The following is a 19,392-nucleotide window of genomic DNA, read 5'->3' on the forward strand; positions in this document are numbered from 1 at the left end:
TGGTTTGACTCTTTAAAAATGTACGTTGAACATTAAGTGTGCTGAAGATCATTTGTGGAGACCTAAGAATAAAAAAAGGAGGTCATCAGTTGTCTTCACCCTAAAAATAACTGTGAGTGGACAAATAGGTTCAGGTTGTTGTTGTGTGAGCGGACACAGAGCAACAGTTGTGTTTGTGTATTTAGGTCAGACAGACCGGCCTTTACTTCAGCCATCGAGAAAGAAAAGAGTCCTGAATTCAATCAGAGTCACAATGCAGCTGGAAAAAGCAGAGGCATCTGTGTGTGTCTCTATGATCCTCTTCTTGCACGCCTGTAATAGTGCGTGCTATATTTATACCCTTTTATTAGTGTCTTGCGCTAACACAGAAGAAATTGATGTACTGCACATTCCAGCTTTAAGAAGAGGACAAACACGTGGCTCTCTTGAGTCTGACTGACTTCACTGAACCTCAAAATGTGTTTTTGAAGATCACAACAAGGTTATCTGTTACTTCAATAATCAGTCAGAGATTTTGAGTTATATGATGCACTTAAAGATGCATGACGTTTTGATTGACCACAGTAAAAATAATAAAAAAATTAATATGAGACTTAAAAGGCAGGGTTGGTGATTTTAGAAAACTAGCATGATTTTAAAAGCAGTATTCCCTCAGTGCTCCGTCTACACCCCTTCCCCTCTGTGCGCCCTCAAAAGCCACGCCCCCTCACTTACATGCACGGGCGCCGTTGCTCCAGAAGTGGACCTCAGCTCATCTCTTGCATTGTGTAGAAACTTCGTCGTCTCATTTAGCGGTAAGTAAACTCACAGTATAAACTCTGTCTTTGGTGATGCGCTTTAAATGTGTACGCAAGCGGTAGAGAGCGAGCAGAGAGACAGGGAGGCGTCTGATTGGTTCATCAGATTGGTACCTCGTGGCAGACGTTGGTCAAAGTTTTTACAGGTTTACAACTGCTACAGATGACGGATTTTCTTCGTTCCTTTTTTAGAGCACGAGTTATTAATATCTGTCAGCACCTAAAGACAATCTCAACCAGAATCTTAAAAAGTGGAGAAAATTACCAACCCTGTCTTTAATGCTTCTCTGTGGTGTTTCTGACCTCCAGTCCAGCTGTTTAACATTCTCACACAGCCGCCATTTTCTTGCTTTTATGGGGTTGATGAACTGAATCTGAAACAGCCACATGCTAATTGCTCATTATAATTAAGGCTCGGGCAGCAGACCCCGAGGCCCTACATGAGAGTTTATGTATATATCTCCAGGTTGTGTTTGCCATGACACTTTGCACCACCAATGAAGATAAGGTCAGGAGAGAAAGCATACTTCAACATGTCTTCACCTTTGTCTCCTTCTCTGCTTTAGACTTGCTATGTGGATTATCTGAGTGTCGACGAGGAACACTTATCTGCGAGCGGAGAAACATCTTTAAGAGGGAAGAATAACATGAGAAATTCTTAATGTAATGATGGAGGAGTTAGACATGTATGAAAGAATACCTCGAGCTGAAAAAGAAATACCACTGAATTGAGTGATAGGAAAAAAAGTCAAAGCACGGTCAGAAAAAAAGCTCAATAATTTTAAAATTAAAATTAAAAGAAGCTATGTGATACAAACAGACTCATGGCACACAAAATGTAAGTCGAAAGCTGGATAGCCATGTACTTCAAATTTAGAGTGGAAAGCGAGAAAAAGTGTGTGTGCGTTTGTGTGTGCGTGTATGCTCTTCTTAGGAGATAAAAAAAAGGATTTATAGGCTTTTACGCTTTTCTTCACTAAAGTATTTAGTGATATGTAGCCGAGGTTGAGACACGGAGGTCACCTGAGAGAAGTCGATTCTGTTTCTCTCTTTGAGTCTGCGGTAAAGAACCAACGAGAAATCTTAAAGTCTTCCCGCAGAATGCAAAGAGACGTAACAAAAATAAAAAACGAGAGAAGGCAACACCTTGAAGGTCTGTGAGGAGGCTGATCCGGCACTTGAACTGGATTTAGAGGAGATATCACACTTCAGTCACAACAGACACTGAGCCAAAGAGATTTCAATATTAAATGGAACCGTTTGATTTACTTCAAAACGAATGTATGTCACATGAAGTGAGCTTTCACAGCAATAGTTCAACAAGCTTCTCAGAGTGTGTGTGTGTGTGTGTGTGTGTGTGTGTGTGTGTGTGTGTGTGTGTGTGTGTGTGTGTGTGTGTGTGTCTGTGTGTCTGTGTGTGTGTGTGTGTTAGATGAGTCCGTCCTACAGTAACAGTGGGTGCTGTTCTGCAGCAGACGGCTCTCTGTCGTCTCCTTTTTTCCCGACTTTCCACAGAGGAAATGCTTCCCATTTCAGCAGCAGACGATCATAAACGCTTTCTCTCACTGAGAGGAGTTGAGCGTAGAGACGTTGGCAACTAATGTTACAGAAAAACTCAACATTAACAGAGTCCGCTCTCAGTAGAAGGGGGAAAGGTTTATCATACTTTTCTAAAAGTGTTTATTTTTTAATTTCAATATATCTCTTATTATTGTGTTTAACCTTTATTTAACCAGGAGAAAACTAAAATCTATTTTCAAAGAAGGTCCAGGTCAACACAGGCAGCAGGTCAGTGAAATCAAAAGTTCCCAACCAAACAAATATAATACGAGATACATGATGACAATACATCAACAAGACATGAAATAACAAGTTAAACCAGCAAATATTGGTCAAAATCAACCACAGTCCGAAATAAAAAGCAGGCAGAACATCTAGAGCCAGATAATTCTGCCTCCAAGTCATTTAAAAAAAAAAAAAATCACCTTAAAAAGCCTCCAATGAGAGCGGCTCGTTAACTTTGAGCTCTTTTACTCATTTGTTCCAAGTAAAGGGAGCAGCAAACTTCAAGGCCTTTTTTTCTTCTTTCTGACCTTTGGAACAAACAGTAAGAAAATGTACTGGGACCGGAGAGTGTAAGTTCTTGGACTCTTCTGACTGATGTAGCTTGGAAGGTGCTCTAAGACAGACTTATAAATAGTCAGGGTGTAAAAGTCTTCATGTGGAACCCGGAGGACCGTCCAACACGTGCATAAGGCAAACAATGATTTTATTTAACAGGTGTAAGCCGGTTCAAATCACCCGAGGCAGCAGCTGTTCTAGTAGAATGCACTGATTTGGCTAAAATGCAGTATGCAGAACAAATGCAAGATCTGCAGAATGCCAGAAATACCAGGATGTGATACTGATTTTTTTTTTTTTTTAAATCAGAGTATGCATCAGACCTTCTTCCACGCTTCTGTTTTCCACAATGCAAAGCGCCAGCTCAGAGATCATGCATTAGCGATATCACAAGTGTTCAAATTCTTTAGTTGTCTGCACTTACCGCTTTATTTCTTAGTAATATTTCTAATTCTATCCATATTTATAAATATATTTCTTTATTTCTTTCTGCTATATTGTGTAAATGCTCCCCCCCCTCCCAAGGGATTCTGATTGTTACTTTATGGTATGTGTGATTGATTTTCCAAAAAATCTTATAGTCTCCATTAAATGATTTAAAAAGAAATAGCATGTTTAGTTTTACATGTTATCAACAAGAGATGATGTCATTCTTTCTGCTCTATGATGATGATCATGTAGAATAGTTGATGTTTGTTTTCATACATGATGTTTTTGTCATGTGATCAAGATAAGGTAAGATACTGTTATTGTCCCTTTAGGTACTTTGTTCACAACTCCGTCAAAGTGCAGTTGCAACAAAAAAATTAAGCACACACGCACACACACACACACACACACACACACACACACACACACACACACACACACACACACACACACACACTATAGTAAATATTAAAAACTGCAGCGTAGTACGGAGCCCAGCCCAGCCTCCAGAACCAGGAAAAGAAAAACACATCATCCCTATCATGCAAATCCAAACTTAATGCCGAGCTTTTTATCCACACAGCATTTTAGTCCAACTTTCAGAAAGCAAAACATACATTCGAACATGAGGAGACTACAAACCTGCAACTTTTTATTCGTACTATTTAAGCCGACTTCCTTTCTTTCTTTCACATGATGACGGGCCTTTTTCACTCGCCCTCTTTGCTGCTGTACAATAACAGTTTGACATGAAGATCCATCCAGGACCCAAACATTGTGCAGACACATCGACAAGATGTTTGCCTCGGTGCGATTTATAGCATCATAAATACAATTGGAGCATGTGCAGCCTCTCCCTTCACACACACCCTTTAATCAAAGTTACAATTATACCGTGCACTGTGTAAACCGGGCCCCCCTGCTCTGTCTGAGGTGACAGGTAGGCCTGCACACCGTTTTACTCCTCTGCTTTTCATATGCAGAAACATGCTGGGAGTAAACACATGCAGGAGAATTACAGCGTATCTGACCATGTTTCACCCTGAATGAAGCCCCCACCCAAGAGCTGTGCCATTTCTCTGCACATAGTATAAAGTTTGCTTATTTTATGCAGCTGTCATTTTTGGTTTGCGTCCTCAGGTAAAGATGAGAAGGTTTTAGAAGAAGGAAGTCTCCGTTCTTGCACACTTTCTGTCTCACGTTCTCTCTTTGTGTCCTTTGTTTCATTTCTTTCCTAGCCTTCATCGTTTCTTCCCTCTTTCTTTATCATCATCTCACCTTCTTTTAGTCTACCTTTTTTCATTCAATCTTTGTCGCTATCTCTTTGCTTTTATGTCTTTTTTTCTTTCTTCCTCATGTTTTGCCTTTCTTTCTTTTAATCTATCTTTTGGTCTGTTTTAGTTTTTCTCTCCCCCAACTATTATTCTGCCCCTTTTTTCTCTCTCTCTTTCTTACCTCACATTTCAGCTGTCTCCTCCCCCCTCTTTTTCCGCCTTTGTTGTTTTTCTTTATCGTCCACTTTCTTTCACTCTCACCCTCATTTTCTTCTGTCTCTCTTGAGTTTGTCTCTTTCTTTCTCTCCTTCTCACCTTGTTTCAGTCTGTCTTTATGTCCTCTCTATTTCCTCTCCTTTTTATCGTTTCCTTTTGTCCTCACCTTCTTTTTGTCTTTCTTCTTTCACTCTATACCTCCATCTGTATTTCTTCATACTCTCATTTCTTTCCTCTTACACACTTCCCTCTCACAGCCGTGAAATGATAATACACACAAAGTGGATTCTGGCCTTCTCGTGGACCACTCTTACCTTTCACTTCCCCCAGCAGTTCGTTGGCGTTCAGGCGGTCGACGCGTTCCTTCCACTCCTTAGAAAGGAGCCTCTCCATGCAGGTTGGTTCTACAAAGAGAGAGCGAGGACATTTACCTTCACTTTGATGCTTTTAGCAGCCTAACACACACGCAGATAAATGAAGACTTCAGGCCATGAAGAGGTAAGAGGACAAAGAGAGAGAGGGACCCCTCCCTCTGACTTGTTGGATTGATCAAAATGAGAAGAAGACACTTTGTCCTGCTTCTCCTTTTTCCTTAAAATAAAGCTGCAGCAGCTCCCCAGCTGACCAGATGAGAATGTGGCCATTGTTCTGAGACGGGCTCTCACTCGCGGCCGTCCTCTTTCTCACAATGTGTCTCATATAGCCTCAGGATAATAGACATCAGCGACACGTGGTCTCATAAGATTCATAAGGTCTCATTTGTTCACTCGGAGTCCTGCTATGAACTTTACTCAAACAATGGGAACTTTTTAAATTCTTCAGAAGGCAGATAGCCGACACACACACACACACACACACACACACACACACACACACACACACACACACACACACACACACACACACACACACACACACACACACACACACACACACACACACACACACACACACACACACACACACACACACACACACACATCGGCACATGTGCAGGTATAAGTCTTTGAGCGCCTGTGTCTGTTTGTTTCCATTTTATTCTTTCCTCAGTTTAAGACAGAAACAATATTTTAAGCTTTGTGATTTTTATTAGACAGCTAAAGTATGATTAACACAAGTGAATATAGTAGAGCTCCATCTGAGCCAGCAACAAGTTAGCATTGTGCTAATATTTACGGTAAGGTCACTTTATTGGTACTCATAGGTAGATTTTGGTTTGAGGTGAGGGAGTCAGCGTTCCTCTTACACACAAACGACAGTACAGGTTTCTCTCAACAGAGAAAAGACCTTAGTAAAAAACAAGGTAGTAACCCATTGTAAGAATTAGACAAATAACAAATAACAATAAGATTCAAATTATCAAATTAGACTACAACATCAATCAAAGCAAGATCAGACTAAAGATGTACCACTGATCAATAAAACATGGAGCGAGGTAGAAATCAGTAAAAACAAGATTATATGTCAATTTTGGGCTTTTTGTCTTGGTGCCTTCATTGTAGAGATAGGACAGAGGATAGAGTCGGAAATCAGGGAGAGAGAGAGAAGAGAATGACGTACGAGTAAGGAACCACAGGTGGTATTCGAACCTGGGATTCCCGCTTGAAGGACTGTAGCCTCCATACATGGGGCTTGCGCACCACTGCGCCACCATCGCCCACAATTTGACCCATAATAAATATTTGAATAACAGTAGCCATTCTGCTCTCCTCTCAGTGTCTACTTAAAATAACTGTAAAGAGAAAAAAGTGCTTTTAAGTGCTGTTTATATTTTATTTGACTTGTAATGTTGTAAACAATACAATCATCTTTGGCGCTGACTTCAACTTAAAAAGAGCCCAAATACTTCAGATTTATACGACATCAATGCCCATTTTGATTATGTTTATGATCCACATTTCAGAAGTAACATAAAGTATACAGTCCTCATGTTGTCTCTATGAAGTCTGGATGTTTTCATTATTACTTCAGATGCCATGTTTCTCTGAGAATTTAGAGGGAATGCTAATCCTAAGAGAAACATCGCGTGCACAGACAACACTGAAATGTGAATGTCTCCTTTAAACAAACTGACAGTGAATCTTTTGCGCTAATGGTTTGTTTAGATGAGATGTAAAATCAAGCTTGAGTTGCTCTTTTTACCTGTTGCAGGTCTGACAGCGACGTTGCTCAACAGACATTTTTTTATTAATTTAAATGGAAGTGGGTTCGCTCTACTGAAGTCATTCTTTAAGGTACTACTAACAACAGTTGACATCAAATCAAACAAGACTGAAAAATAAAGTGTTATTCATTTTCAGCAGTTTATTTCTCTTTTTTAAAGCTCCTGTGAGGAGTTTTTAACTGGTTATGAAGTAGACTGAAGTTAATACTGATGCCTCTATATGGCCAACTGAAGAAATCAAGATCATCATCATGAAGATTTACAGTTTCTATGTTATCTTTAAAGCCTGATATCGCTGCCGCAGGGTAGGTGTCAGACACGGCGATGGTGGAAACGATCACGACCACAAAGCAGGATGACTATTTTTTTTTTTTATAATTACTCAGCTAAGTAGGTATGATCAGCAAGCACACAAAGGCCATTTTTTTTACCACAGGGGGCGCCAAAAATACAAACCACACAAACCTTATGTTCCTCACAGGAGCTTTAAAGCAACAATATGTAACTTTTGATTACATATTGATAGGAGCTTCATGAAAAGTTAGGATGCAGGTCCGATGCAGAGTTGGCTGTGTCAATATACGATGGGTGTTTTACGACAGCGCAGTTGCACTAAGTGGCCTTTGGTTGGGGCCAATTCACAGCAAACCAAATTCCTCCAATATGTTGTTTTAAATAAAAATCTCCCCCTTGCTTTTTCGAACTGTCTAACCTGCGACTCACTGAAACACTGCTTTGTGAATGTAAAGAAAAATACTATTTTAGTCTGCAAAGCTTGAGGTAGAAATCCAACCTGATGGCAAAAAACAAAAGAATAACGATTTCTGATTTCTCTTTGATGGTCTGGTATCTGTATCATTTTTAATTTGAGTCAGTTTAGTAACAAGTTAATAACTCCTTCCAGTGCATTTGAACATTAAACATAACAGTATTGTTTGTAAATGTGACACTGCTGCATCAACAGCCTGACTTTGTGCATGTATATATTCTTGTTTTGGTGGCAGCGGACGTGCCACAGATGGTGTCATGGTCACGCAGGGCCCCAATGCCGACGCCTCAGTCACCAAGGACGTCGGAAAAAAACACACAGAAAAAAAAAGGAGACATTCTTGGGTGCTGTGGAAAACATGCCTCTGAGGGCTCGCCTGATTTAGAATGGTTAGGTCAGACAATAGCTCATTTGTGGAGTCTTTATCCTGACAAAAGGCACTACAGGCATTCATAAGAGCACATGGCCTATTGTGAATGGCTTAATGTTGAGTTTGTGCATACGAGGCCATTGTGTGGTCAAGACATGCCGTCCAGCTGCCTCGCACAACTTCCTCATTGAGTCCATTAAAGCTGTGTATGTCAACAGGCCCGGATTATGATTGTTGTAAATAAGCTAATGCGGCTGTTCACATCACATCAATGTAAACAAAAGGGGGGGGGGGGGGGGGCATAGGTAGAGAGGGCGCAGCAGAGGAGTTATAAGACAACAAAACGTCAAACTACAGGAGTCTATGATGGTGATTTTCCATATTTAGTAAAAGAAAATGACAAACACAGGAAATTCCAGACAGATGCAGAAAAGTCAGATAATTGATATGATCCCCTCCCCCCAATCCCCCAGGACAAAGGAATCCACCCAATCTTTCATAGATTTATTGGACTAGTGGCTCCTCTTGAAATGTATTTGTGTATATTTGGTTCAATGGATGATATTTACAGCCGGTAAAAGAGGGGGAAAGATGTAGGAGGGGGTCAGGAGGAGAGGATTTTTTTCCCTCTCTCATCACAGGACTTGAGGACGGCGATGTGTGCGCTCGTTCAGCTGGCTGCGTATAAAACAAAATTAGGAAGCGCAATTTATGGGAGCACTTAAGGAGGAAAATACAACCTGTAACTCCAAGATGCATCTGCGTAAGTCACCCATTTGTGTACTCGATGCACAATTTATACCCCCCCTCACAGATAAACAGATGAGACGCAGAGACAGCGTGGGGGGGGGGGAGGGTGAGTAGGAAGGGGAAGAAGAAGATGAGAGGGATGAGAGAGAATGAGAGGGAGATGTTTTACCCTAGATGGCTCTCTGTCTGTCCCCGCGACCGAGTCGGGGATCAAGTGCTGTTTAGATTGGAGCGTGGATAAAAATTCCTCACTGTCCGAACACCGACTCCTTCATCAAGTGGAGGAGAAGTGCGGGAGGTGGGCGGTTATGAAGGAGGGGAGGGAGAGGGAGGATGAATGTGGTGAGGAGAGAAAGAAAGGTAGATGACAAGACAAAGCTATAACACAGGAGAGACAGTGAACTGGGACAGACGACGACGACGACGACGACGGGGATGTTGAGATGAGGAGCGAGATGATGAAGATGCTTGTTTCATCTTCGGCATGCACACACAGTATAATGAGCCTGAGTGGACGAATGAGAGAGGCGATAGAAGAGTGAAGAAGTGCGGAAATAAGAACATTACAACTAAAGCGGAAAGAGGAGATGAAAAAAGAACGAGAACGCGAGAAAGTACTTAGAAAAGTCCAATTTCAGAACTATTGTTGATACATAATGAATAGACACTTCTTTATTTCTATTAATTTAAGTTCTCATGAAACCAGAACAGATGTTTTTAGAAATATAATTCTGCAGTTATTGTCGCCAATATACAGACTGTAAAATTTGTATTTATCTTAATTATTACCATGATTTACTACATTTATTTGTGCAGGGTTATGTTCAATATCAAACCTTAATGTTGCTGTAGTATCCTCCAAGCAGAGGGCCCAGGTTCAAAATCCGACCTGTGGCTCCTTCCTGACTCCTAAGTAAAATGACTACTAGGGGAAGTACTATGTCCAGTGTAAATAAAGTTTAGGTTTACAGTTGTGTCATATACAGTGGAGGTCCCCATGTAGGGAGACTTAGTCCTCCAAGTTAACATGGATGACACCAAAGGTAGAAAAATGTCACTATCCTAATTCTCTTAAAAATCTTTAAAAAAGAAAAGACAGAAATAACGTGATGTGTCTGAGAGACAGAGGCAGGAGACAGAGCGAGCAGTGAAAAGTGAATGACACACAGAAAGACAGTGAGGAGATCAGATGTGGATAAAGAAAACAGATTCGTAATAAATCAACGTGGAGGCAGCAGTGAGCCGGTGAGTGTTTAGGGTAAACACACTTTTATCACCTTCTCCACGCCAACCTGCCAACAGACAGTGTTTCTGGTGTTTTACACGAGCCACAGGCAACTCACTGTGTGTGTGTGTGTGTGTGTGTGTGTGTGTGTGTGTGTGTGTGTGTGTGTGTGTGTGTGTGTGTGTGTGTGTGTGTGTGTGTGTGTGTGTGTGTGTGGCAGGCAAGCATCAACCCTCCCAAACACTCTGTGCCAACAACAACACAGCGTGCCGCAGGCTTCCTCTCACACTGAGGCTCTCTTTTTCATTCTTTCTGTCTTTTTATGCGCCGTGTTTAGAAAATATATATTTATTATTAGAATAAAGAGGGAGTTTATTTAAAAGTGTTCTTAAGCCTTGTTCACATATGCACAAAACTCTTGAAACACTGCTGAAGCTTTTCGGGGGTGAGCCGCACGTGTGAACGCAAACAGCCAAGTTTTTCACTCAGACTTTATCCCCCGTTTCTCCTGTTTGCCCCCATGGTGTTGTTTAGGCGCCTGAATGAGCTGATGTGAGATCACAGCGGGATATAATCAGAAGAATTTCCATCTGAAGAGTGGGAAGTGGGTGGTGACGTTTATTATGGGAGCGTCTGTGGCTCTGTTGGTAGAGTCGGTCATCTCTTAACTGGAAGGCCGGGGCTTCGATCCCCAGCTCCATGCATGTCTGATGTGTCCTTGGGCAAGACCCTTAACCCCAAGTTGCTCCCACTGCTTCATTTGATCCATTCAGACTTTAGACTGGCACCAGGAATAAACTGCTTGTAAGCACGTCTTTAGCATACCAATTTTCACCTCACATTCTGGTTGTTAATTGCAAGCAAAACAAAAGTGTTAACTACAAGTTGGACTTTTAGGGGAGGTTAAAAGCTTGAACTATTTCTTGGCTGGTCACTTCCTGGAGTTCTACCCTGCTTAGCACACAACCTCACGATGACTAAAGTGCTACTCACATCATTGCACCCAACAAAGCTTCAGACTTCTCACCTTGTGTTTTCATGTAAAGCTGCTTGTATCTTTTATTTACTGTTAAAGAATTAGATATTTTCTTTTGCAGCTTCCCATTTTTGTGATTTTTTTTTTTTTTTTACAGTAAAAGTCTCTAATTTCTTGCATTTTCTTTACAACTAATGAACAGGATGTCCCTAACCCTGCTTCTGCTTGCATCAAATCCTTCCTCTCGCTCACATTTCTGTTCTCGTACGGATTCAGCTTAATCGCAGTGGAAAAAGTTAAAGTCCTGGTTAGATTTTTGAATCAGCAAAGACTTAACTTATTGAAACTGATGAAATGTCTAAACGTGTCAAGAAAATGTCATCCCACCCTCGTTGAAACACCATAAATGTTGTGTCTTCTATGTCGAGACCAGTTCGGTCTTCACTGTGGTCTCGTGGTCGTTTGAAGGATATATTATTCTGTGCTGGATTGCAGGAGAAAGTCTAAAGTTTGACCGTAATTTCAATACACAAAAGAACAATAACAGTTCTTGAGAAAGACTTTCCATTTGTGTTCTGACACGCCGTGGTTCCACATTCAGGAAGCCCGTCTGTTTGCTTTAAAGAAGGCTACTTAATTCACGTTTTATATTTGATGACATTTCAAAAGTAGCCCTATAATTCACTTGACAGTTGGGTGGAAACACAACGTCTCTCTCTCACACGCACGCACGCACGCACACACACACACACACACACACACACACACACACACACACAATGTCGAGTGCCAAAGCTCAGGAACTCCTGAGTCTGCAGTCGGACGCCAAGGTAAAGAGAGAGAAACATTAATCTGAAAAATTAGTTAATGTTAGAAATAACAAAGGCCAGTGTTGGAGTGGGCGCCTGATGTTTGTGTAACACATCGAGGGCTGAGAAGATCGTTTCGTGCCCCAACTTTGCTACTGAACGTGTGTAAATGGAAGCTGACAGCTACACTTTGCACTTCCAAATTTATGTCAGTGGTGCGACTTCAGCTGCAGACCCCACAGCATCAGAGAGAGAGAGAGAGAGAGGGAAGGAGTGGAGAGAAAAGAAGAAAAGATGATTAAGCAGAACAGAAACAGAGGAAGAAGAAAGATATATGATTGCACAAAGGAAAAAAAAAATAAGAGACGAGAAGAAGAAGAGGACAGATAAGATGAAAGTTACAGAAAGAGAGAGAGAGAGAGAGAGAGAGAGATAGAGTAAGAGAGAGAAATAGAGCGAGAGAGGCACAGAGAGAGCAGCTGTCCTAACAGCTGGCCAGCAGGATTGATGTCTCAGTGAAATAAAACTCAACATATGTCCAAACATGAGGAGACAGGCCAGCCAGGAGGAGGAAAGAGATACACACAAACACACTGATCTGAAGCACTTGAACATACATGCACGCCACACACACTGATTAAAGATCGTCGGTACACGGCCGAGACGTTTGATTGCACAGAGAGTTTACAGTACACACACACACACACACACACACACACACACTGAACGGCCTATCACTGCTCACTCAGTGTTGTAAAACCATTAAACTGCAGAGTGGTTAGCCTGGCTGCGTGTTAGCACGGTGTCCGTTTCACACACACTATTTTCATCTGTCAGATGACACCTCCACTCTCTTGTCGCAGAACATGGGCCTGAGAAAGCAGCCGGCCCTCCTGACTAAAGGGGGGGGGGGGGAGTGATAGTAGCCCTATGTAACCCTCTTCTCATACATCCGTCATCACTTATTCTTACACACATTCTTCTGCCTTTTCTACCTTCTGATATTCCCGTCCAGGCCCCACTGGATTACTTACTACAATCTAAATAATCACGTTAAAAGCCAACAAAATATTCCTGAGAATAAAGAGTGTTTTTTTTAAGCTCTGAGTAACTGGAGTTGAATGTTAATGAGCTTAAGTAATAAAAAATAAAAAAAACTGAAGGGTAACTGCAATTTTCTAGGAATACTAGATTTATCTAATGGTTTATGAAATACCAGAAAAGAAAACGCATCAAAATGTTCAAAAACCAAAAGCATTATTTTTAAAATTGATAGTTTGACAAAGCTAAATGTCCAAAATAAAAAAATAAAAATAAAAAATTTCCTGAAGAAAACCAGAAAGAAATCCTCCAGGAGACACTTGAATTAACTTATTAATTAACTTACAACAACAAAACCAGTGTTGGTATAAAAAAGATAAATAAGTTGAGATCTTCAGAAAACAAACAACATTTTAAATTTATGTCTTCAAAAAAAAAAAAAAAAGAGTCAAATTTGGGGGGCACAGGCCCAGGTTCGAATCCAAACTGTTGCTCTTGTCATTCCTCACTCTCTCTCTCTCTCTTTCTCTCTCTCTCTCTAATAAAGCCATCAAAAGCCCAAAAATGAACCTTAAAAGAAGAGTGAAATTAAATGTATGGATGTTTGTCCTCTTTGGGCTTCCATACCTACACACCTGCTGTGATGTTTTGTTTTTGAAATCTTCAGTTTATTTTAGATGATCTATTTTTATAGATAGATTATTCAAATAACGTGTGCAATCTTCCCTTTACATAAAAAAAGATGATTTTTTTTTAAACCTCCTGCAGGATAAGTGGGCCTACTTCTTCCCAGGTGGGGCGAATACCGGGCCAAAAATGAGTCCCTCCCCGTAGTTTAAAGTACTGTATGTGATAGAAAAGTCTCCAGGAGGAGTCAGGTCCAAACCCTGCAGCTCTGAATCAGACAAAGTCGTGTGTTTCTATAGGGGCTAGAAAAGCCCAGCTGCTGATCCCCGCTGTGCAGCCACAGAGAGCTCTGTCACATCTGTCCCGTAGCTCGGACAGATGACGCGTCTTATTACTGGCTGGGAAACTGTCGCTCACTTTGAGAAGGAATAAAAGCATGAACATTTTTCTGATATTTTCCAACAGCTCCACCTCAGCTCTTTGTGTGAGAGGTGGAGACGAATCAGCAGCGGATGAGCTTAAAAAGTGTTCATAAGCTTGGGCGTATAAGCGCTCACATGAGCAAGGTCACTTTGAATTTAATTAATTTTAAAATGTAAAGTAAAACATCCATTCAATGTTTAATGACAGCCTTTTCATATTTATGTATTTTTGTCTCCTCTCAGATTTTTCAGGGTTTCATTTTTCTCCCTTTTGTGCATTAACGTGAACGGTCGTTTCATGAAAATAAATTACCTTCGTCTCTAAAGACCAAAGTTTTAAGTGTTTTTTTTTTTTTTATTTTGACACAAAGAAAATCCATTTTGCGAATTGCTGTTTTGAGATTGGATGGACGGAAACTTTGGAGAAATGTTTTAATTTAAGTGATCATGAAAAAAAAATCAATCAAGATGGACGCACTTGAAAAGGTATCAGCTATCTAAATGCTTCATGACATTGTTAACTTTTTTAATTAAAGTTGTAGAAAATTAAAAACAAATATGGAAACTGAATACATTTTAAAGTCAGGGTGCAAAATGTCTTCTTTGTCAAACGCACGCTTCCAAAACACCAGTTCAAGACCCGAGCTTCTGGTTCCACTTTAGGCATGATATATGAAACCAAACGCGGCTTAGCACACACACACACACACACACACACACACACACACACACACACACACACACACACACACACACACACACACACACACACACACACACACACACACACACACACACACACACACACACACACGTACGTTCACACAGCGCAATGTGTGGTTCAGACACAATAGGGCCGTTGTTTTGGGTCGGGCCCTCAGGGGGGATGATGTGGGTGGACCCTACGCTTTAGGTCACAACGAGAGATGTGGGGGGGGGGGAGGTTCTGAGCCGAGGAGAAAACTGCTCAACATCTGACTAGAGAGGAGAAAAGAAGAAGCAAAGTGGGACCAACATGGCCGTCTGAACCTCAGAGTTTGGGGGCCGAGATAGTGTGATGAACTTTTGAGCGCTATCACCATGCAGACTGTATAGACCTAAACTTTACAGATCACTTATCCTCCCACCCACCCCAGAGCATCCCTCACTCACTCACTCACTCACACATGAAGAAAGAAAAAATATCAGAGACACTTATCCCCTTCTGTGTTGTGCTTATAGAGGAGGCATGTACACGGTCCAGTACAGGGGTTCTCAAGTGGTGTAGCCTCAGGACCGCACCAAACCCCCTTTAATGAGAAATCCTGACCCAAATTTTACAACATCTTTTTTAACCACTTAGACCGCAAACAAGTGAAACTACGTAACTGATTTAGGATGAAATTGTGTGTGTGTGTGTGTGTGTGTGTGCGTGCGTGCGTGCGGGTGCGTGACAGTTGTCATCGGAGCAGATTAAAGATCACATCTTTGATGAGCCGTGTCAAACACTCACAGCTAGTTTCAAACATGATCTGCCTCGGCTGATTTTTTTCTCTTTTAATTACAGTTAAATCAGGTCGGTTTTCTCCCAGATGTTAAATTATCAGGTGAACAATTTGGCATCTCACTGAAACCCTAGTAAAAGCAGGAGGGCTTGATAAAAAAACACTATTTAATCGGATTCTTTTGGACGACATTCAAGACTGTTCCGGCAAACCACACTGCATGCGCTCGCACCATATGCTGGCTGGCCCGCAGCCAAACGGAGCGGGAGAGGAGAAGGGCTACCAGGCAAACTCTCTCTGTAGACAAGACCCACTGGCTACGGCCGATCATTAGTAAAGAGATCCCTATCAATTACACAGGAAGAGATTGAAACCAACCACAAAAAGTCCGGAGGGAGTCGGCCTGTTGGCAGAGCCGAGCTGACCACCAAACACTCGGATATGAAAAAGCAGATTAAAAGATCAACATTTAAGTATGAAGTTTGTTTGGATCAAAAACAGATTTTCTACAAATACACGGTGCTGACCTGTTGCCCCAAATACAGCAGGCTAGAACCGTGTTTTATGCAGCAGCGTCCCAAATACTAATCCACACACACACACACACACACACACACACACACACACACACACACACACACACACACACACGCACAAACAAAGCCTCCACCTGCACACAATCACAGCTCAAGCTGCCAATCCCATAGAGGAAGGCAAACATAGTGCCAGAGCCAAGAGCTTGTTAATTAGCCAATGAGCTTAACTCTCGGGCCCGACCCAACTCGCCTGTTAAGCTGTCATCACAACTACTTCCACCTGGGTGTATGAATACATAAGCCCTCTCTCTCTCACACACACACACACACACACACACACACACACACACACACACACACACACACACACACACACACACACACACACTCACACACTCACACACTCACACTCACAAACAGGTCAGGCACGCAGAGCTCACGCTAGCTCAAAGTTCACTCCTGCACTAAAGCTTAATTTTCAGCTTCAGCCTAGAGATAATTTAACCTCCAAACTGCTTTACTGACAGGCTTCAGCTAATATGCTAACTGTGTCATTAGCTCCCTGGTATAAAATAAATCTCTCAGTGCATGTTTTTTATTTTTAGGAGGAGCATAGATGAAGTCTTGCAGCACAGGGCTCGGGCCTAAAATTCACACTAGAGTAGGCTGCACATTTACACATCACTCGTACCCCCTCCCACTCATTAGACCCCTTCCAGATAAGGACATGCGCTCCACACAGTTTGATTGGGCCAGCAGAGACATTGAAACAGACTTTCAGCGGTGTGAGAGAACAAAGTGAGGCCTGGCAGAATGTCTCTATTGTCGAAGAGGAGCAGGGTTTAGAGGAGGGCTTGGCCTCGCTCTGACCTCCTCCTCCAGCTGGATAAGACATTATATGGGTGATTAGGTGCCCAGATCTGGACCTGGCCTCAACTCAAGACACAGTGCAGACTCCTCCAGCACTGGACAGCACAAGCTTAAACACACGGTTACAAGAACATGGCTCATAAAAGTGCTGCATGCTGCGCGAGGTCACAAGACACTGTCGGTGTGCAGGATGCAGTCAATTAAGTGCAATATTCTTTTTATGCTTACTGCATGTTGACTTTATCTGGCATGTAATTTACTGTAAACTGTTTATTAAATACATTTAAGACTAGAAGGAGGCCTTAATATTTTAAAGCCTGTAAAACTTGCTTTAAAAACCAGTTTTCCATTAAACAAATTCAAAACCAGATCAGCTGTTAGAATGTGAAAATAAATGCTTTTTCAGGACTGTGTTGGCCCAGTAAGATCAGACTGGATGTAGGATCTGCTGGTGATAAAGAGGGCTTCACAATTTTGACTGGAATCGTATTTCCCCCCGCTCTAGAAACCCATCTCTCATTATATGAAACTAATTGAGAAAATATGTTTACTTGGCCCGTTCTGATGCCTTTCTTTATCATCCGACATGTTTTCCAGATGAAACAGGACACGGGGCAGACAAAAAGGGAAAACAGCTCAGTGTTTTGCACCTAATTATGAGTTCAAGTTTCCGCAAAAATGAATCAATTGAAGACAGCCATGATGACTTGTGAAAAGAGAGCTGGGTTTGATGGATCCCAGAGATGCACCGTCACACCATGTGGCCACTGATGCCAGATTGGAAGCTGTGATGTTGCCCGTTTCCATATGATGGGAGGGGCAGTCGCTGGTGTTCACAAATCTTAAACAGTATCATTGGATGGAGTTTTGGGGAATCACTAGTTAAGCCTTGAAGAAGAAGAAGAAAACTGCTTTTGGCTTCAAAAGATTGTGTCCCGTTGTCCGTTTCTTTTTCTTACAGTATAAAAAACTTTCCACTGAACAAAATAAAGACATTCCATTTTTTAAGGAGGTGATTTGTCTTTGTAATTGTACAAAGATTTGTGTAAAATGTCTTATTAGGAAAAAACTGACAAGAAAATGTGTAGAAAGTACTCATTGATGTTTAAAATAATATTGAACAATTTATCATATCATATCATATCGTGTCATATTGTATGGTATTGTATCATGTCATATTATATCTTATCCTATTCATACTTATTGCCGTAGATTGAATCAACTGTCTTACATTAAAATCCAGAAAACATCTCTCAGTTGAATGCCACCTCAGAGAAAAGTGCAGCTGTCAAATATAGTCTGACAGCCTGTCAACACATTGCATGCTGGGAGATCATGAAAAAACATGAGCAAGAAACATCCCGTTGAATCTATGAAGCCTTGTTTCATCCAGTAAGCCCGAGTATATTTGTTTATTTAATCCATGCTTATTTGAATAGAGACATTTAGGCATGTACTGTAGCATGTAGACCGATGCCAGTCTTTACAGAAATCATAGCCTGCACTTGTTTGCATAGCCTGTCTCTAGACGGACTTAAAATATATAAAACACCTGACAACACACCACAAACCATGAAGCACCAGATCATATATGAAAACATGACTGAGCCCTCTTAAAAAGTGTTTCAGTTTGAGTTTAAAATGATGCCAGTCTGGTTTGGATGCGGTTTCAATTCTGCAGGTCAGAGGAAGCACACAGTGAACCCAGAACAGCCCAGAAGAGCACCTCACAATGCTTGGTAGATGTTTGTCGTGTTTCTGAGACTGAAACCACAGTTACTAAGATCCTGAGGAGCCTGATCATGTTGACATGAGATCAAAGTGAGGATTAGCAAATTAAAAAGACCATAAAAACTAAACCTTTTTGTTCCCCACAACATGACAATGATGACATCTTATCACCTTTTCTCACAGCTTTTGCACGGATGCATTTTATCATAAGAGGCTTAAACAGTAGAAAAATAACTTAGATGTAAACTGATCATAAAATGCATTGAACAGTTTTAAGCATGCAATGTTATCTGTCTCTGTTTAGTCTAAATGTACGTTTGTTACCCTGCTCCTTTTTAAATGCCTCTCAAATGTGAGGTGGGAATCTTTCCAGCAACATGTGTGGTTTTTGTATCAATGAGAAGAGGATCTCCAAAGACCTATTTGTAGTGTGGTTTGAGTGAAATCAAATAAAAGAGTCACACAGGTGTCCGTTTTATAACCTCTCTGCAGCGGCACAGTGTGGCTGCAATCTAGCTCTCTCATTTGCAAGTGAAACACGTGAATTGTACAGTAATTCAAACGGGCTCCGGTGTAAGCGGGGATTAGACGGATGTTAAGTGTTTGCCAGGCGCCAGAGCTGCTCTAGGCACATTAGATGGCTGACTAAGTTGGCAAGAGGGCACAGAGCCCACGCCAGGCCCCCGGTAACAGCGGCTCGTCCTCCGAGAGCCACAACAATACAGATAATGATAATTCAGTCATCAAAACGGAGGCAGCTTGATTGCACTCCCTCACTGGG

At 41.5% G+C, this 19,392-nt stretch overlaps 1 protein-coding gene across 1 annotated transcript in view; it reads right to left on the reverse strand.

Annotated features, from left to right (window-relative positions):
- The window catches only part of LOC109985962 (transcription factor SOX-6-like), a 125,583-nt gene that overhangs the window by 52,126 nt on the left and 54,065 nt on the right, over nt 1-19,392 (reverse strand). The window contains exon 5 of the mRNA XM_065956885.1: nt 5,152-5,241. Within this exon, the coding sequence (XP_065812957.1) occupies nt 5,152-5,241 (90 nt within the window). The remainder of the gene's footprint in view (nt 1-5,151; nt 5,242-19,392) is intronic.

This window comes from Labrus bergylta, chromosome 7 (genome assembly GCF_963930695.1).
Source record: "Labrus bergylta chromosome 7, fLabBer1.1, whole genome shotgun sequence".
Lineage (NCBI taxonomy): Eukaryota > Metazoa > Chordata > Actinopteri > Labriformes > Labridae > Labrus > Labrus bergylta.